The sequence below is a fragment of the Mobula birostris genome, chromosome 18 (assembly GCF_030028105.1).
Source record: "Mobula birostris isolate sMobBir1 chromosome 18, sMobBir1.hap1, whole genome shotgun sequence".
Taxonomy (NCBI): Eukaryota; Metazoa; Chordata; class Chondrichthyes; order Myliobatiformes; family Myliobatidae; genus Mobula; species Mobula birostris.
The window spans coordinates 56062293-56084038 of record NC_092387.1 but is presented as its reverse complement, the minus strand read 5'-3'; the positions used below and the strand labels follow the sequence as shown (position 1 = coordinate 56084038).

The 21746-nt window shown below is 45.1% G+C and overlaps 1 protein-coding gene across 2 annotated transcripts in view; it reads right to left on the bottom strand.

Moving 5' to 3' along the window:
* Window positions 1–21746, bottom strand: part of LOC140211854 (AT-rich interactive domain-containing protein 3B-like) — a 250075-nt gene that overhangs the window by 222484 nt on the left and 5845 nt on the right. For both annotated transcript variants that reach the window (XM_072282029.1, XM_072282030.1), the window contains exon 2: window positions 17835–18455. In XM_072282029.1, coding sequence (XP_072138130.1) covers window positions 17835–18455 — 621 coding nt within the window. The remainder of the gene's footprint in view (window positions 1–17834; window positions 18456–21746) is intronic.

Genomic DNA, 21746 nt, shown 5'->3' with positions numbered 1-21746 from the left:
TTGGAGTTTGTCCTTCCAAAGTATACCACCTCACTTCTCCTGCATCTTGTGTGTGTTGCTCTGAATTTCCAGCACCTGCAGAATCTCATGTTTATTAACGTAGGGTTTACCTTTACTTTAGATTCAGTTTCTGGAATTAGAGGATTGTGGTTCAAGTCCTACTTGATGATGCTGAGATACATCCTAGGATGCGCTGGGACACATCATTGACGTAACCTGGGGTCATCAGGCGTTTTGGGCCTTTCAACATCAGACACCCTCGCCCAGGTGACCAGCCAGGGTTGATGGGACCCTGGCTCGGTCCGGGCAACATTGGTCCACGGGTCACACCTCTTGATCCGTCGCCATCTGGAGGCTCGTTCAGCAGCCTGTGTCGGTCCTGCTGGCTTTTTTCTTGGCATTACGGGGGCTGCAAAGGAGAGAGTAGGCTCTGCACAAAGAGCCGCCAGCAAAACCGCTAGACTCCACGTCTATAGGCTCATTTTGCGCCGTCCCCCCGCTGTCTCTGGTACTGCTCCACCAGCTCCCGGCATGTGGTTTTCATACGTTCAGCTGCCTCCCCAATCCGGTCTTCCCAAGGAGGAAACCAGAACACCAGGAGAAAACCAAAGTGGTCAAGGGGAGAATGTACAAACTCTGGACAGGCTGCGGCAGGAATTGAACCCTGATCTACCATTTGCCAGCTTCTAACCGTAGCAGTTAATCGCTAGCACTAACAGCTACACTACCCTGCTGCACCTCTAAACTAGAAGCTCAAGAGTCACCCCTACAGACTGAGCCACTCACTTCAGTGACAGTACCCTCTGCATTCTAGGAAACAACACAACCACACCGGGGAGGAAGGAGTTACAACAGGAAGACTCTCTGCTTCAGACACTGCAGGCAGAAGCACAATTTTCAGTGCGTCTGGGCATTGGTCCAAGAGAAAGTCTGCGTCTGTTTCTATGAGAAGTTCTGCTGGTTTCCAAAGTAAATGCCCTCAGACTTGCAGGCTTCCTGGGAACCTGCTAAAGGAAGATTTTATTTTTAATTTCTATTTGACCAGAACTAGCCCTGTGCAGAATCATTGACCCCAACCCTAGCTGTAAACTCATTGGGCTGAGATCAGGAAACATAACCAGTGCATAGTTGGACTGAGACTTAAGGGTGGAGATGACGGGAGAAAATAACTACAACATACCAGGCAAACAAAATCCCAAGACTTCTCAGCAGCTCAATTTGGAAACAGTTACTGATTATTTTTTCTCACTAATCATAATCACTGAGCACGGAAACAGCCCTTCAGCCGATCAAGTCCACTAAGTACTCATCTACACTAATTCCATCGCCCATTTTATCCCTATGCTCCCAAAACCCCCCTCCAAATTCTACCACTCAGTTACAAACTAAGAGCAATTCACGGCAGCCAACGAACACAGAACATAGAACCATATAGGTTCGGCCAATTATGTTGTGCCAACCTTTGAACCCCCTGTAAAATCAACCTAACCCTTCCCTCCCACCTAGCCCTCCGTTTTTCTTTCATCCATGTGTCTACCAACCTGCATACCTTTGGGCTGTTGGAGGAAGCTGGGGCACCTGGGTGAAACCCATGTGGTCACGGGGAGAACGTGCAATCTCCACGCAGACAGCGCCAGAGGCCAGCATCGAATCTGCTCCACCAGAACTAGTACGGCACAATTCAGCGAGTACCGAGTTGCCAACAAACATAAGGTCAATTAAGCATGGGCACAGAGGTGACGGTTAAGTGGAAAATTTGCAATGGCTTGTTGAATTAAATTTAATTTGAAAAGCCCAGAAGCCTGTCCATGTGTGTGGGTGGGAGGTAGAGTGGGAGAAGGGAAAGGGGCTTGTTGTGTTCTGCTGAACGTGGTGGGTAGGCTCTGTTGACCCCAGAATGTGCACCACACTTACCGACTCCCTCCAGCACATCCTTGGGTGTGCTGGTTATTAACGCAAATGATGCAAGAACCTCAGCGAGAAATCTACTGTGGAATGGAGGAAAGGTGACTGATTATATAGATAGTAAATCTATTAATACATTGATTTTACAAACAGGAAATGTGCACATTTGCTGCAACTATAGAATTTACCAAATTGGACCATCTTCAGACAAAACTCAAGTGCTTGCAGCAACTTCAAGCTGGTGTGAATCTGGTGAGGGTTGACACTACATCATGTTTGCACATCTCCCCTTAACATTAATACAAACGTTTGTACTTGTATGGAACCATATAGTAAACACAAGAGATGCTGCTGATGCTATAGATTCAGAGTAACACACACAAGACGCTGGAGGAATTCAGAAGGTCAGGCAGCATCTATGGAGAGGAATAAACAGTCTACATTTCGGGCTGGGACCCTTCTTCAGGACTGCCCAGCCTGCTGGGTTCCTCCAGCAGTGTGTCACACAGGAACCAAGTAGGACCTCCAACCCCAGTGACCAGAAGTAATCACTCACATTTGATATTGTCTTATGGCATTTTAAAAAAAAAGGCCAATCAGCCAATTAAGGTGACGCATGTCCAAAAGTCCCATCCTCTCATCATCTTTGCTGGAAACCTTTCCCTCCCACAAGTCCACAGACACTATATCAGGATTGAACTGGGATCGCAGGAGCTGTGCTACCTGTTCCGCAGCATACCACCCATTGCATATGGAATAGAAACCAGCACACCTTCTCCCCATTCTGTCATCGGGCCAATTGCTTTACCCCAACCACTGATCCAATTCCAGCACAGCAGCCGCAACCTAGAACCAAATGCATACAAGCTGCAATGTTTTTTTTTAAATATAGTCGCTATAAGAATACAGCTGCTTCACTCAAATTCCATTGAGATCCAGATCCAACTGCTCCCGCAATTCCCGAACCCCAAAATCTTCCTCCTAGGTAGCCTCAGAAATTCAATCGCTTTTGGAAAGGTATATGCTCTTAATGTGTCCGCTGATTATTGACAGGAAGCCCATTCCCATTTTATCCTGATTATACTGTATCACTGACAAACAAAGACACACCTCAATGGTGCATGCTTAGCTCTTTGCTCTGTTCTCTCTACACTCAAACGTGGCTAAGGCACAACTCAAACGCCAACAATAAATTCGCTGTTGACACCACTGCCGTTGGCAGAATCTCAGCTGGCGATGAGGTGGTGTACAACAGGAGTGAGATGGATCAGCTGGCTTTGTGGTGTTGCAACAACAACCCGGCACTCAGTGTCAGTAAGACCAAGGAATTGATTGTGGACTTTAGGAAGAGGATATCGGGAGAACACTGAATACCAGTGCTCATCAAGGGGTCTGTAGTGGAAATGGTGAGCAGTTATCAAGATCTCTGAAACCTGTCCTGGTCCCAACATATTGATGCAATCGTGACAAATGCACACTGTTGGCTACACTTCATTAGAAGTCTGAAGAGATTTGGTAGACCAAAGACTAGCAAATTTCTACAGATGTACCATGGAGAGCATTCTGACTGGTACTGGGGGCGGGGGGGTCAATGCACAGGAGTGGAAAAAGCTGCAGAGGGTTGTAAATTCAGCCAGCTCCATCATGGGCAATGGCCTCCCCAGCATTGAGAACATCTTCTGTGGTTGATGCTATAGGAAGTGGCATCCATCATTAAAGACTACTACCATCCAGGCCATACCCTATTCCCATTACCACCATCAGGGAGGAAGTGCAGGAGCCCGGAGACACACACTTAATGTTTAAATAACAGCTTATTCCCCTACGACCTCCAAGAGCACCATAACCTTATCATTGGGTTTAGAGGCTTGCATGCCTCAATGACCCTGAGAGCTCTGCTGACTGGAGTCAGGGCTTCCAAAGTATAAGCACAAAATAATATGCAGATGCTGTGATCAAAGCAACACTTTCAGTACGCTGGATGAACTCAGCAGGTCGGGCAGCATCAGTTAGAAAAGATGAGTCGACGTTTCCGCCTCCTCCTTCTACTACCCATTGTTTTCAAGGGCTATGACGTCAATGCTTCCCCTCCCCACCCCTTTGTCTTTCAGATTACTGGTCTTTCAACTGAAGCTACAAGCATTCTTCAAATCCTTCCCCATCTTTCATTCTTCAGTCCTGACGAAGGGTTCCAGCCCGAAACATCAACTCATCGTTTCTAACTGATGCTGCCCGACCTGCTGAGTTCATCCAGCGTACTGAAAGTGTTCCAAAGTATAAGGTAGGGTCACCTATGCCAAATAGGTCAAAGGGTAAAGATCAGACTAAGAATAGTCCATCAATCCTCCAGGTTCGGGGGTTCAACTCAGGGTCAACAACCCTGACTGGTAAAACAAAACTGCTACAGAAACAGCAATGAAGAATCCTTTTACATCTGAGTGCGACAGTATTCCTGAGCTTTCACCCAGTACTTGCATGACTGACAGTAATCCAAGGGGAAGCTACCGACATGAAGAAAGCCCTGAACACTGCCAGAGATGGAGGACCTTCATTGTTGCCTTAAACACCAGTGCAGTAATGGAAAGTAAGTATTCCCCTAAGACATCAGATTTCTGAGAGGACCATGAACCCATGAACACTTCTTGTTCTCTTTCCGCACTACTTTAAAAAAAATTATTTCTGTAACTTATAATTTTATGTATTGCACTAACTGCTTCTGCAAAATAAGAAATGTCATGAAATAAGTCAGTGATAATAAACCTGATTCTGAGGAGCAATAAAGCCATCCTACCAATGATCAATAAAATCAGCATTCAATAGCGTGGACTGGGTGCCAAATGTGGTGACTTCCTACAACAGCACTGGTTTACCAAGCATCCACAGAGACAGGGCCGTTGCCAATTGCACACCATTTTCTCACCACAGCACCTTGGTGCAAGATTTATAACGGGCGGCGCGTGTCGAAATGTGCACACTCGCACGGTAGCGGCAGGGAGAGGGCAGGGTGGCGTAACTGGATGTAGTAAGTCACTCAATCAACGTCTGCACCAAGTGAAGCTTCCCTTTCTTTCCAAGAAGGGGGAAATTTAATATCGTTGTTTGGCAGGCAGATTAAACTGCCGTGGCTAACCTCAGTGCATGTGGGGAAACTCAATAGCCCAATTAGATGTTTAAACGGGAGCAAAGAGGAAAATAAACTGAAGGCAGACTTCAAAGGAGGAGGAACTGTAGTAGCTGGTAAATTTGTTTTATCAGTGAAAGAAGAGTTTGGCATCAAAGTATCACAGTTCCAATCCCCCTCGCCCATCAGGAACCCTCTAATTACTGGTGTCAGGACAGCAAAAACAAGAATGAAATGAAAGTAATGGAAAAAAATTAATAAAAATAAAGAAAAAAGGAATGAAATGAACAAGAATGAAAAAAACAGGGTGGTAATAACTAATACGATAGGTCACATTTTTACGAAAATTTAAGGTGTGGGGTGGGGATGTCTGAGTTAAGTCTTTTATGCAGAGAGTGGTAGATGCATGGAACACATTGCCAGGCCACTTAAGAGATTCTTAGATAAGCAGATGGATGAAATACAATGGAGGGATATCGGCCATGTGAGAGGGAAGGATTAGATGGAGTAGTTTAAAGGGGTACAACATCGTGGGCTGAAAGCTGGTGCTGTCCTGCGCTCTTCTAGTTCTATGTCTGAACAGAAACAAGTGAGTTTCACCTTAATGCCCACTCTAGGTCAGGTTATCGGCACAGTTACAATGGACTGGCCAGCTATGGTACGATAGCAGAAATGGCTGAAACCTTCCCAATGGCACCACACTGCAAGTCAAGTGAAGTTTATTGTCATTTAACTACATACATGTATATAACGTATATAAACACCTAATATATAGAGACAGCATTTCTTCGAACCAGGGTGTAAAGCACAGTAGTATACATAACACACAATAACTTATGAAGGTAAGGATAAAACCTACAGATGAATCACACATAAATAACAAATTAACGTGCATAAATTAAATATTGTAAGGTATGGAACAGATTAACCAGTGATGCTTCGAATACGATGTGGTTGGGAGTTCAGAAGCTTAATGGCCAGGGGGAAGAAACTGTTTCTCATCCTGACCAGTCTTGCTTTTATGCATCATAGTCTCCTGCCTGATGGTAGAAAGTCAAAAAGAATACTGGATGGATGGGTGGGATCCTTCATAATACTAAAGGCCCTGTGTACACAGCACACCTGATAAATGTCCCTGATGGATGGTAGGAAAACTATGATCCTCTCAGCCGTTCTCACAGTCCTTTGTAGGGACTTCTGGCCTGATGCTTGACTGCTCCCATACCAGATGAAGATGCAACTTGTCAGGACATTCTCAATGGTGCTCCTGTAAAACGCAGTTAAGATTGTGGGGGGGGGGGGGGGGGAGCCTTGCTTGCCTCAAACTTCTTAGGATGTGGAGAAACTGCTGTGCCTTCTTGTTCAGGGAGGTGATACTAAGGATTCAGGTGAGGTCATCCGTGATATGAACTCCCAGGAACTTGGGGCATTTAATTCACTCTACGGAGGAGCTATGTGATCACAGAGGGGGGATGGTTTGTCTGCACCTTCCTGAAATCCACAATGACTTCCTTTGCCTTCTCCTATGTTCAGGCATAGGTTGTTCTTCTCACACCAATCCACCAGCCACTCTACTTCCTCTCCATCTCATCATCATTCTTGATAAGGCCAACCACTGTTGTGACATCAACAAACTTGATGCAAGAATATTGGGGGGGGGGTGTATTTATCAAGGGTTAAAGTAAAGATTTTAAAAAAATGTTCACTCCAAAAATGCAATACCTAGAGAGATGACCTGATTTGACCTGGAGGTCTTAGGTCAACAGGTGTCATCAATCATTTTTACAGTCCATGGACAGTTAGTTTACATGAAGTGTTACTGCCAGTTTGAAACTAAACTGCACCCAACATGGTGGACCAAGGGGGGCAACTTAAGCAAAGGAAGAAGTACCTTGCGTGTACAGTGGCAGGCTAATGATAATGGGGAGTGATCACCTGTTGTTCCACCTTTGACACTCTTATCTCCTATCAGAAGTTCTGGGTTCGAGTCTCACTCTGGAGAGAGGAGTAAAAGGCCTGGCCCAGCATTGCTGCTACAGCGCCATGGGAGTTCTGGAAAGACAGCAGCACCATCTCACGGAGTCACAGAACACAGAAAAAGGTCTTTTGACCAACACATCGCTGCTGGCCATCAAATGTCCATCCACATAGCTTGTGGTCTGTAGCTTTCCATACTTTGGTCATTCAAGAATTCGTCAAAATGACTAAATGTTGTGAGAGTCTCTACCTTCACCACACACTCGGGCAGTGAATTCCAGTTTCTAACATCCTGGGTGAAAATGTTCGTCCTTGTATTCCCTATAACCTTCAAATCCATAAAACATGCCTTCTAATTATAAATAACCTCTCCCACAGGGAAAAGTTTCCTATTTTCAGATGAGATATTAAATGTGACCCCATCTGCTCTCCCAGATATAAAGAAAATCCCACGGAGAACAGCAGTGGAGTTTTCCCTGGCATTGGGCCAACATTTAATCCCTCAGACGGCACCAAAAATGAAACTAGCGGTCTAACCTCACCGCAGTCCGTGGGATCTTGCTGCACAAATGCTGGTCGCCACCCTTCCGATCTCTCTCTAATCCAAGAGGTGCTGCGGCAAGGTGCGTTGGGCGAGAGCCAGGCCTGGGAGAGAGGCGAGCCTGCCTTCCTTCAACCTGAAGCGTGGCGCTCTTCGACAGGGAACCTGTTGCCTCGGAAAAGCCCTCGCTGACAGATGCCGGCTAATTAAATTACGAGCTCAGCAACACTAAAGCACCTTCGTATTTGCACAGTTCAGTCAAAGACGCTCGCTTTTGACAGGCCAAGTACTGCTGGCACGATGCAGCTATTAATCTTTTGATACTCATCCAAAACATAGCAGTTGTGCCAGAGGCTCTCCTCGGCTCGCTGTTCTTTGAAAGCACCATTTGGCTTCTTGCCAACCATCACAGTTTCAATTTCCATGCTAACAGATGGCAGCGATTACTAGCTCTGGTTTGTGGTACAGTTACACTAATAGCCTCTCCACTCTGTCAAGAAAAATACTTGTTCCTATCTCTCAACACTCGCTTCGTCTTCCCCCTCCCACTCACCTCTCCCACCCACCCTGTCAAAGATGCTTAACCCATTTAGCACTGTAAAAACTCTTCGCAATTATCCCTCAGCGTAGCTAATCCTGTGGCAACTGAAACTGGAAATTCTGAGTTCTCGACCTTCTCCAAGTTCACACAGTGACTTAGGGATGGGATGATGCCATAGCTTTCAGCACTGCCATCTCACAGCCCCAAGGTTCAATCCTGACCTTGGGTGCTGCCTGTGTCCAGTCTGAAAATTCGCACCTTGGATTCCACCCCACTCTGGTTTCCTCCCCCCTTCCCAGTGACGGGTTAACAAACGACAGTAAATCACAAACACGAAAGGGCTGCAGGTGCAGGAAATCCAGAGTAACACACACAAAACACTGGAGGAACTCAGCGGGTCGGGCAGCGTCTATGGAAAAGAGTAAACAGTCGATGTTTCGGGCCAAGACCCTTCATCAGCACTGAGAAAGGAGGAGGAAGATGCCAGAATAAAAAAAGTTAGGGGCGGGGAAGGGGGCTAGCTGGAAGCCAGGTGGGTGGATAAAGTCAAAGGATCTGATAGGAGAGGAGAGGAGACCAGCAAGAATCTGCTAGGAGAGGAGAGTGGACAATAGGAGAAAGGGAGGGAGGAAGGGACCCAGGGGAAAGTGATAGGCAGGTGAGAAGGAGCAATAGGTTAGAGTGAGGAATAGACGAAGGGGGTGGGGGGAGGGGAAGAGAGAAAAGAGAGTTATTTACCAGAAAGAGAAATCGATATCGATGCCCTCAGGTTGAAGGCTACCCAGATGAAATAGAAGGTGTTGCTCTCACTCCTTATTGAAAGCAAGTGGCAAAAAGAATTAACCTAGAACATAGACCAGTGGGGCACAGGAGCATGCCCTTCGGCCCATGATGTGAATTAAACTGATTATTTTCTTTCTCTCCATATTTATGTGTCTAACAGCCTCTTAAATGCCACTATTGGGTCTGTTTCTACCACCGCCATCCTGGACAGCCTGTTCTAGGCAGTGATCAGTCTTTGTGCAAAAATAAATATCCCCACACATCACCTCCTCTAACCTTAAATGCATATCCTCTCATCCTTAACATTTCTACCCTGGGAAAAAGATTTTGACTACATAACTCTGTTTATGCCTCTCATAATTTTACAGACTTCTGTCAGGTTTCCCCCTCAGCCTCTGAAGCTCTGAAGAAAACAGCCTAAGTTTGTCCAGCTCATACCCTCTTCTCCAGGAAACATCCTGGTAAACCTCTTCTGCACCCTCACCAAAGCCTCCATGTCCTTCCTGTAATGGGGCAACAAGAATTGCACAAAGATCAAAGGGGAACTAATGGTCAAAAATGTAAGAGAGAAAAGGTTGCGGGGTTCAAGGAAATAAGGAAGAGGAACAGGGCTAATAGAGTTCCTCTCCTGGGAGTTGGCACAGATGCAAGTGGTGTCCATTTGTGATATAACAAGCATTTAAAATATCTCACATCCTCTCTCAAGGTCAAGCTAACATGACAGCATAAGAGAGGAATTATAGGTGGAAAAACATGTTGTGATTCTGCAACAGGATATAGACTGACTGAGTGATTTGTCTAAAGCCTGGCAAATGTGGTTTAATAAATGAGAACTCTGAAAACGAATGAACATATAGAATAGGCCCTTCAGCCCAGTGCTGTGCTGACCTTTTCATCTACTCTAAGCCCAACTTAACTCTTCCCTCCTACGTACCCCTCCATTTTTAGACCATAAGACACAGGAGCAGAATTAGGCCACTCAGCCAATCAAGTCTGCTCTGCCATTTCATCATGGCTGATTCATTATCCCTCTCAACCCCATTCTCCTGCCTTCTCCCCTTTAACCTGTGATCCTTGACTAACCTCTACTTTAAATATACTCAATGACTTGGCCTCCACAGCCATCCGTGGCAGTGAATTCCACAGATTCATCACCCTCTGGCTAAAGAAATTCCTTCTCAACTCTCCTCTCAATGGATATCCCTTGATTTTGAGGCTTTGCCCTCTGGTCCTAGACTCACCCATTACAGGAAACACCGTTTCCATATCCACTGCCTAGGCCTTTCAATATTTGATTGGTGTCAATAAGCTTCCTTCTCCCTCCTCCCAACCTCAATGAGTACAGGCCCAGAGCCATCAAATGCTCCTCAAACCCTTTCATTCACAAAATTATTCTCCTGAATCTCCTTTGGACCCTCTCAAATGCCAGCACATCTTTTCTTTGATAAGGGGCCCAAACTGCTCACAAAACTCCAAGTGCAGTCTGACCAATGCTTTATGAAGGCTCAGCATCACATCCTTGCTCTTATATTCTCGATATGAATGCTAACATTGCATTTGCCTTCCTTACCACTAACTCAACCTGCAAGTTAACCTGTAGGAAATCCTGTACAAGGACTCCCAAGTCCCTTTGCACTCTGATTTTTGAATTTTCTCCTCAATTAGAAAATAGTCTATGCCCTTATTCCTTCAAACATAGTGCATGACCATACCCTTCCCTACACTATATTCCTTCTGCCTATTCTTTGCCCATTCTCCAAATCTGTCCAAATCCTTCTGCAGACTCCCTGCTTCCTCAATACTACCTGTCCCTCTACCTATCTTTGTATCATCTGCAAACCTGGCCACAAGGCATCCTACTCTGGCATCCAAATCCCTGACATATAACATGAGAAGAAGCAGTTCTAACACCGTCCCTTGCGGAACACCACCTGTCACCAGCAGCCAACCAGAATAGGCCCCCTTAACTCAGACCCTTTGCCTCCTGCTAATCAGCCAATCATCTATCCAAGCTGGCATCTTTCCTGTAACACCACGAGCTCTCATCTTGTACAGCAGCCTCATGTGCAGCACCATGTCAAATTCTTCGAAAATCTAAGTAAACAAAATCTACTGACTATGCTTTGTCTATCCTGCCTGTTATTTCCTCAAAGTATTCCAACAGATTTGTCAGGCAAAATTTCCTCTTAAGGAAATCATGCTGACTCTGGCCTTCTTTATCATGTGCCTTGAAGTACTCCAAAACCTCATCCTTAATAATGGACCCCAACATCTTCCCAACCACTGAAGTCAGGATAACTGGCCTTTCTTGCCACTCTTAAAGAGTGGAATTTTCCTGACTTCCTGAACTATTCAAAAATATAGTGATTCTGGAAAGATTATTACTAATACCTCCACAATCTCCTCAGCTACCTCTTTCGGAACCCTGGAATGTGGTCCATGTGACTTACCTAATTCCTGATTTTTCAGCTTTAAAGCAAGCACCTTCCCCTTAGTAATAGCAAACTGCACTTGCTTCTGCCCCAACACTCATGAATTTCTGGCATACTGCATACTTCCACAGTGCAGACTGACATAAAATACTTAAGTTCATCTGTCATTTCCCTGTCCCTGATTACTAACTCTCCAACAATTTTCCAGCAATCTAACATGCACTCTTGCCTCTTTTACATTTTATGTATCTGAGGAAAGCTTCTAGTGCCCCCTTTGATATTTTTAGCTAGCATACTTTCATATTTAATCTTTTTTCTCCATATTGTTCTTTTAGTTGCCTTATGTTGATTTTTAAAAAGCTTCCAAATCCCTAACTTCCCACTAATTTTTAATATATGCCCTCCCTTTTGCTTTTATGCTGTCTTTGACTTCCCTTCCCACCCAGGGTTCCCTCACCCTCCCTTTAGAATACTACTTCACCTTTGGGATGTATCTATCCTGCATCTTCTGAATTGCCACCAGAAACTCTAGCCTTCACTGTTCTGTCGACATCCCCGCTAGCGTTCCCTTCCAATTAACTTTGGTCTTTGTAATTCCCTTTACTCTACTGTAATATTGATACATTTGACTTTAGCTTCTCCCTCTCAAACTTCAGGGTGAATTCTATCATATTATGATCACTGCCTCTCAAGGGGTCCTTTAACTGAAACTCCCTAATCAAATCTAGTTCATTATACAACACCTAATCCAAAACTGTCTTTCCCCAATTCGCTAAACCACAAGCTGCTCTAGTAGGCATTCTACATACCACCTCTTTTGGGATCCAGCAGCAACATAATTTTTCAAATCTATGTGCAGACTGAAATCCCCCATGACTATCGTAACATTGCCCTTATTCTATTTCTCGTTGAAATTTATATCACACATCCTGGTTATTGTTTGGGGGTCTATATATAACTCCCACCAGGGTCTCTTTACCCCAGCAGTTTCTTAACTCTACCCACAAGGATTCCATATCTTCTGATCCTCTGTCACATTTTCCAAAGTATTTGATTTCATTTTGTATTAACAGAGCCACATCACCCCTCTGCCTACCTGCCTGTCCTTTTGATACAACGCGCATCTTTAGATATCAAGGTCCCAAATATGATCTTTTCTCAGGCATGTCTCAGTGATGCATACCTGCCAATCTCTACCCGAACTACAAGATCATCGACCTTACACTGTAAAAGGCGTGCATTTAAGTACCTTCAGTCCTGTATTCATCACCCTTTTTGGTTTTTCCCCTATGTTATCTTTCACCTCATCCCACTGACTGTAATTTTGCCCAATCATTTGTCATTTTACACATTACATCGACTTGAATACCAACTGCTCCATCCTCAACCTTATCACTCTGGTTCCCATCCCCCTGCCAAACTAGTTTTCTATCATCTTACCTGAGAGTTTCTTAAATTCCTCTAAACACCCTGGCAGGGTGTTACTCATAACACCCTGTAAAAACATACCTCTGACAACCCCCCTATACTTTCCTCCAATCACCTTTAAAATATAACCCCTGCTAAAAGACATTTCCACCCTGGGAAAAGGACTCTGGCTATCCACTCGATCTTTGCCTCATCACTTTTTATACCTCTGTCTCTCTCACTATACTCCTTGCCCATCCTCTGGGCTTCCCCCCTCCCCCTTTCTTTCTCCCTAGGCCTCCCGTCCTATGATCTTCTCATATCCCTTTTGCCAATCAATTGTCCAGCTCTTGGCTCCATCCCTCCCCCTCCTGTCTTCTCCTATCATTTTGAATATCCCCCTAGCCCTCCCCCTTTCAAATCTCTTACTACCTCTTCTTTCAGTTAGTCCTGATGAAGGGTCTCGGCCCAAAACATCGACTGTACCTCTTCCTAGAGATGCTGCCTGGCCTGCTGTGTTCACCAGCAACTCTGATGTGTGTTGCTTCACCTATCACCTTCTAGTTTGTACTCCTTCCCCTCTTCCCCTCTTCCCACCTTCTTATTCTGGCTTCTTCCCTCTTCCTCTCCAGTCCTGATGGAAGAGTCTCGACCTAACATGTTGCCTTTTTATTCCTTTCTATAAATGCTGTCTGACCTGCTGGGCATCTTCAGAATTTTGTGTTTGTTATTCCAAATGTGGATTCTTCTTTTAAACAAGCAACACACTGACTTCCAATAACAAAGGGCCCTGAAGAAATGGAAGGAGGAGATGTTTCTAACTTGTACTTGCCTGAAGGATTCTTGATGCAAGATTAAAGTTGGACTACAAATTCTAGCATGCACTGGAGCATGAACTAAAAAGGAAATGAATGTCGGCAGCAGCAATGGTTTCAGTCCCACTACCCCCATCCCATCCAGAAATACCAACTGAGGCAAAATGGAAAAGAGTAAACAGGATTGAAACCTGTTCGAAACGTCAACAGGTTACTCTTTTCCATTGATGCTGCCTGGCCAGCTGATTTCCTCCAGAACTTTGTGAGCAATGCTTTGGATATCCAGCATCAGCAGATTTTCTCGTGTTTGAACTGAGGCAAAATCCCAGGGAACAAGCAAGTGTGGAATCCAGGAGCTGGGGAGACAGAGAAAGTTTGGAATTTGTACAGTGGACCTTGGGGAGAATGGGGTGTGAGAATGATTGAAGCCAAAGATCAGGGAAGAGATAGAGCATAAAGCATAGAACAGCAGAGTACAGGCCCTTCGGCCCATGATGTTGTGCCGATCTTTTAACCCAAGTCTTCCCTGCTACATGGCCCTCCATTTTGCTTTCATCCATGTACCCAAGAGTCTCATAAACATCCCTAATGCATCTGCCTCTACCAGCACCCCAGCAGGACTTTCCACACACTCTGTGACTAGCCCTGCGCATCTCCTTTGAGCTTACCTCCTCTCACTTCTAGTATTAAACATTTTGACGTTAGGGAAAAAAGATAGCAGTTGTATTCACTATCCACGCCTCTTACTTCTGTGAGATCCCTCCTCACCCTCCAGCGCTCCAGAGAAAACTCAGTACTGTTCAACGCCTCTTTATAGCACATACCCTCCAAACCAGACAGCATCCTGGTAAACCTCTCCTGCTCCCTCTCCAAAGATCCCCATCCTTGCTGTACTGAGGCAACCTGAACTGAGTGCAATGAGATGGGTTTCTTTACGCGCTTTGTGGAATCAAGTGATTGTTAAAAGGATTGCCATGAGATGAAGGCTCGACACTGTGCACCCAAAGACTCCTCAATAAACAATGCCACAAGTGGCTTTGACTGAAAGATAAAAATCAGATTACTTTCCCTTTAAAACCACCTACCACACTCACTAATAGAGCAAATCAGGCTTTAGTTTAGGATCCCATCCTCTGGATAACCTTTCCAACAAGGCCGCACTCACTTAGAAGTGTGGTCCAGGTGAAGGCAACATACACCAAGACTTTCCAACATGCTTTGAAAGGATCCCATATTCCAGGTCTCCCATTCTTTTCCTGGGTACGAATGGGCTCGTTGTGGAGGAAAGAGTATTTATATCTGATCCCTGATTGCTGAGTTGCTTCTGATGGCCATTTTGAATCAAATCCCACTGCTTGGGAAGTGGAGTTACACAGCAGTATCAGTGGTGCAGCCTCCGGCGCTGTCTGTGTGGAGTTTGCATGTTCCTTCTACGCTACGGTTCCAAAGACGTGCTGGTCCTTTAACGTCCTGGGCAGCAGGAGAATTGGGTGGGGGAATTGATGGGCATGTGGGAAGGAATGGGTCAGGAAAATAAGATTGATGAGTTTGCCCAGCTGGGAGCCAGCATAAACAATGGGTTGAATAGCCTCCCATTGTGCTGTAATACTATGACAGAAGCACAAAAGAAGAACTCAGCTGGACTGAGGTTGTCAAGTTTATTTTCCCCTGTAAGAAAGATGTCAATGAACTCAATATTTTAATGACCACCACCCTTTTAATTTGAAGTCACCTTTCAAACTCATAGTCACTACATAATTGTAGGAGATTTGCTGAGAGTGCTAAAATGCTTACGACAAAAGTCAAACTTCAAGCTAATACACTTAATGTGTCTCCTGGAAGGATTGCAGGTATATTAGATACGAACTTGGGTCTTTGACAAACAAGTGGTACATGGCATCAGTAACCAGAGCAGACAGAGTCAAAATTAATTCCTTCTTGCACCCCTCCCCATCTTAAGAATAAAGGGTGAAGATGAAGAGAAATATTGTCTTTCTGAACAAGTTAATCAGATCAGGTGGGGGATACAAGTGGAAGAGCAGGCTCAATATTCAAAATAAAAATCAGATGTATTCGTGGAAAAAGCCAAAAAATCTGCAGGGCTACAGAACAGTGTCCAGTAGAGAATTCAATTGTGGGGCTCTTCCAGTGGGCTAGCATAACCTGATGTGATAAATGGCCTCCCATCCTGCAGAAGGTGATGCACCTCTGGATCTTCTCACAGGGAGCGATGAACTTCTGGAATTTATCTACCTCCAGTTGGTCATAGGGTCAGAGTTGGACATATTTGGCCCACATCCTTCTCGACCTTTCTTACGCACGTACCTGTCCAACTGTCTTTTAAGCTGTTCTTATGTGTTGTGGAAGCAGGATCAGTGAAAGTGATTAAAGAGGAGGCAGATAAACTACTGAAAGACTGGGCAACTGAGGGCTCTGGGGAACAGGGAGAGGGAGAGTCGAAGCCTCAGACAGATCAACTGTGATTGTATGGAATGCCAAGGTGGAGTTGAAGGAACTGGTGCTTTATTATCTCCCTACTGTGTTCCCGTTTCTAATCCAATGAATCAGAAGAATCAGATTACTGGAGGAAGTCAGCAAGTCAGGCAGCATCTATGCAGGATACCTGTGCTATCTAACAGTCAACGTTTTACTCTGACACCCCTCATTAAGACCCTGGGGTGGCACACTAGAGTGATGGTTAGCCCCAGCTACAAGATTGTGGCGCAATTCCCTCTGCTGTCTGTAAGGAGTTTGTACGCTCTTCCTGTGACTGCATGGGTTTTCCCGAACTGCTCCAGTTCCCTCCCACATTCCAAAGATGCAAGGGCTAGGATTAGTAAGCTGTGGGCATTCTCTGTCGGTGCCAAAAGCATAGCGACACTTGCAGCCCCTAGCACATATTGGTACCTCATTCGTCTTTGACCCAAAATAAGGAATATCTATGTTTTGATGTGACAAATAAAACTAAACTAATCTGTGTTTATTCCCCTCCACAGATGGGGCCTAACACGTTGAGTTCCTCCAGCATTTGCTGTATGTTACTCTGGATTTCAGCATCTGCAGAACCAGAATCAAGTTTATTCTCACTCACAAGCAGTGAAATCTGTTGTTTTGTGATAGCAGTACAGTTCAAGACATGAAAATCACTATAAGTTGCAACAAATATAGAGCAAATTTGTATCTTTCAGATTCCCATCTTTGCTAGCTTGCTTATCCAAATCTAATTAGAAGCTCGTAAGCAGAGGTGAGGGTGCTGTAGCCCTGCCTCAGTATCACCCTTTCTCTAAAACCCACCAATGAAGAGGAGTAGTCTACCATCTGGGCAACATGGGAGCAAGTAACTAGTACAGGGGTTAACAGGATAGCTCACACACACAGCAACATCCACATTCTCATACATCATTGGAAGATTTTGTTTCCTTGAGGCAAGGTTCTGCCAACTAATTTCAACCTCCAATGCTGAATGATTTTCCCAGTTTTACAAATGAAAAAAAAATCAATTGCCCCGAAGTTTTCAGAGAGTCAAAATAGAAGTCATTCAGAAAGACCAACTTGACACTTGATACTATTTTTACTTCACTGTTTACAATTTTCACAGATCACACTTAATGTCGTTGTCGTCAATCCAACAGACCAAAAAAGTGTTTTTATTCAATAGTATCTACAGTCTTTTATCAGTCTGATCACTATACCACTCCGGACTGCAGCACTATAACTAACCTCTGAAATGGAGAAGTGAGATACTCGGTTATTTCATAACTAGCTTCCCCAACACCAGAAGACTGGGGTTCAAGAAGGTTCCTCACACCACCTCACAAATGACAACCAATGGTGCCCTTGTCAGTGACATCCACATCGGCAGAAGAGTAAACATATTAAAAATTGCATAAACAGCTGTGGAAGTGATGCATCAGTACACTGATAGAATAAAATGATACGGCAGAAATGGGATTATAAAGCCAATACTATTGTACAGCAAACCATATGTTCTGCTTTCTACATACATTCCCCAGACAGCCTTCTGAATCCCAGAAAAGAATGCTTTCAATGTTAAATTAAACCGCAAACCATCACAGATCTGATGTCCAAATGTGGCTGAGGAATGAGACTAAACACCATTCATCCTAGTACAGATTGGGAACATGTTCTGTGCCTTGCATGCCAGCTGAGCGAGCTGACTCCAATAGAGATTTCCCCAACCCCTTCCAGTTCACGTTGCAGGGATTCAACAAAGATTACCACATCGTAATTCAGGCGTGTGAGCATTTAATTTTGGTGGCTTTATGGTCAAGTTATAAGGGAAGTGAATTACCTGTTTGAACTGTTCTTCGTAACCCCACTCATGGTGGCCAGGGGGTGACTTTGAATGTGCTTGACTTGGCGAAATTGACTGAGTGCTTCCTGGTTGCTGGGATTGTCCACTAACAGACGGGCGGTGGGCAGGGGGTAGCCTTTGAGGCAGCACAGCTGAGGCTGCCTGTTTCCTGAGATATTCCTCCTCCTCCTCATCCTCCTCCTCCTCTTCTTCATCATCCTCATCCTCATGGCCTCCTTGTGCCATCCCCTCATCCTCCAGATCACTGCCCGGGTCCTCGCCCTCAAAGGCGTCGTCTTCGGGATCAGAATCCATGCTGTTCTTATCGGTCACCCGCGGGAGGCTGGGCCCGGCGGCCAAGGTTCTGCTGCCCAGGGTTGCCGGGGACGACCGGGAGGAAGGGGCCAGCACGGCCTGCTGGGCAGCAAACTGCTGAGTGTAGAAAATGTGAGCTTCCCGGAGCCCTCGGTCCTTCCTCTCCCTTCCCTCCATCTCCAGCCGAGCCTGTTGCTGTCTCTGCAAATGCTCCATCACAGCCTCCAGCTTCATTCCCTGATGGTGGAGCTGAGAGTTTCCAGCCAGAACCAGATTTAATCCTTCTCCCGTCAACAAGCCGGGCTGTCAAAACAAGGCAGCAAAAATTAAACACAATTCAGTACCAGGCGAAAGAAGTGGGGTGGGTGGGTGGGGCACGGGGGAGAAGCACGGTCGCATATTGGATAGCGTATAGCGTAAGGAGGGTTACGGTGTCTGCAACCTGGGTTCAGTCGCCACTGTCTGTAGGGAGTTTGTACATTCTCCCTGTGATAGAATGGCTTTTCCCACATTCCTAAGACATATGGGTTAGTAGGTTAATTGGTCACATGGGTGTAATTGGGCGGCATGAGCTCATTGGCTGGAAGGGCCTGTTACCATGCTGTATCTCGAAATAAAATAAAATAAATTACAATTGATATCAATGCGACCTTATAATCGGAGGTATGGGCCAAACACGGGGAAATCTGGCTACCTTAGATTGGCATCTTGGTTGGCATGGAAAAGTTGGGCCAAAGGGCCTGCACCCACGCTGTGTTACTCTACGCTGGGACTGTGCCACCTTCCCCAAAGTGTGACAGCATATACTGTTACCAAAGCTTGGAAGGCCACTTCCTCAATTTGGCCCCAAAATTCTCTTGGTTCCCAACAGTGGCAATGCCTTCACTTGCCAAGGCCTTACGCTTCGGAACACCCAAACACACCCTCAAACCTCTCTAATTGTCTTTCCTCATATTTAAAATTCTCCATAAAACCTCTCCCTTCAGTCAAGTGTTCTCCCATTTGCTCAGTATCTGTTTACGGAGCTCAGCAATCTTGTTGTTTGAAGCATTTGGGGTTGCTTCTCCACATCAGAAAGGTGTTAAAATGAATTGGAAGAGGCTGTTGTATTACTACCAAGTGTTGCAACCCAATATTTAGCAACAAAACAACAGATGTAAACCACCCAGCCAAGAGAGCATAGCGGTTAGCATGATGCTTTACAGTACAGGCGACCCAGGTTCAATTCCCACCCCTGCCTGTAAGGAGTTTGTACATTCTCCCTGTGTCTGCATGGGTTTCCTCCCACAGTCCAAAGACTGGTTAATTGGTCATTGTAAATTGTCCCGTGATTAGGCGCAGATTAAGTCAAGGGTTGCTGGGCATCACAGCTCAAAGGGTCAGAAGGGCCTATTCCATGAATAAATAAACCAACATCTGCATCTCAACTCCACAAACCCAAATCTCATTCTCAAGCAACACACACAAAATGCTGAAGAAACTCAACAGGTTAAGCAGCATTTATGGAGAGAAATGAACCGTCGATGTTTCAGGCCGAGACCCTTCCGCAGGGGTATCCAAAACCAGCAGAATCTCCTGTGTTTACCAATTTCATTCCATTTTGCAATTTGCACTTCCAACCCCAGCAGGAGTCAGGGTAAGTGTCCAGATTTCTACTGACGTTAAGTCTGAATAACCTGCCTCTGGGTTAGAGAAATGGTTCCCCTGTCTTAACTCCACCCAGGCCTCCACCTTACCTTTCAGTCAGGGTTTCTCACCAACTGCCTACCAAATCCTTTAATCACCATAAACACCTCAAATCTGATCACCTGTTAATTTTCTGTAAATTCTTGTTGGAAAGACTGAAGGTAATTTATCACACAATTGGATCCCACCCAGATTTGGTCATCAAGCACAAAATCCAGTCACTAGGCAACCAAAATATTTGCAATGAATCAATTGTCTTAATTATAAGGTTACAACATAGACCTACGGTGAACTAACATAGGAGAAGTTATTTTGGATTATAACAAACTTGTAACTCACTTGCATCTGACTAATACAGCTTCCAAGCTGCAGAAACCAATAGCCACCTGATGTCTACTCCATTTCGAGGCTCTGCCACTGAAATTAATTTTATTGAAAGAGCTACTATTTATAATTGTAACAGAATTCAGTTGCAATAAATAAATTCCCAATCAACATTGTGTTTTCACAGAGGAGCAACTTGCAGGTCTGCTTGAGGAACTCAGGCAACATCTATCAAGAGGCTTAAACAGTCGATGTTTCAGGCCAAGACCTGTCACCAATCCTGATTCGGCAAGATTTGTCTTCAGCAGCAGTGCGATACTCCCTCAGTACTGGAGTGGGGAGACTGGACTGGAAGCATTGCTGAAGCCTCAGTGACTGGGTTTGAACTGAGGATAATATACTCAGTGGTCACTTTATTAAGTACACCTGTACACCTGCTCGTTAATGCAAATATCTAATCAGACCATCATGGGGCAGCAACTCAATGTATAAAAGCATGCAGACACGGTCAAGGAGGTTGAGTTCAATCATCAGAATGGGGGGGAAAGAAATGTGATGTCACGTACACTCCAGCAGCCAGGGGTCCCCAACCTTTTTGCACCACGGACCGGTTTAATATTAACAATATTCTTGCCGACTGGGGGTGGTGTTCAAGTAGGGTTAAACTCACCATGTCTTTTACAGTTAGGGTTGCCAACTTTCTCACTCCCAAATAAGGAACAAAAGTAGCAGTCAAATATGGGACAATGTTTACCCCGAGAAAGACTACCATGACCATGTGTGCGCATGCGCGTACATGCCGATTTTTTTCCACAAATCGGTTTTGACTTTATCTTCCCGACTACACTGTACATACATTATTTCCACTTTATATAGGCTGTGTATTTATCATATCATTCCTGATTTTACTATATGTTAGTGTTATTTTAGGTTTTATGTGTTATTTGGAATGATTTGGTAGGTTATTTTTTGGTTCTGGGAACGCTCAAAAATTTTTCCCATATAAATTAATGGTAATTGCTTCTTCGCTTTACACCATTTCGGCACGAAAGGTTTCATAGGTATGCGCTACCTTAGCAGGGGAAATATGGAACAAGGGCGGTCCCGTATGGGACAAACCAATTTAACCCAATATACGGGATGTACTGGCAATACGGGACAGTTGACAACCCTATGTTCAAGTTCAACAGTGCGTGACAGGGAACGAGGAAAGGTGCGGCTGACTCGTATCGTTTCCTCGCGGCCCGGTACCAGTGGTTGGGGACCACTGAGTTAACCTACCAACCCCCATGTCTTCAGGGACCAGGAGGAAACTGCAGCACATGGCGGAAACCCGCACGGCCACAGGGAGAACATGCAAACACCACAGAGAAAGCACAAAGGTCAGGATCGAAACTGGATCACTGGAATTGCAAGACAGTGGCTCTACTAGATGTGCCAGTGTCTTGTGTCACACTTTGCCAGTGTCACTTAACAAAATACCGTGAGTATTTAGTTATACTAGCAGCAGCTTCTCGCGTGACTGCAGGAAGCTGCAGAGAGTTGTGGACACAGCTCAGCACATCACAAAAACCAGGCTCCCCT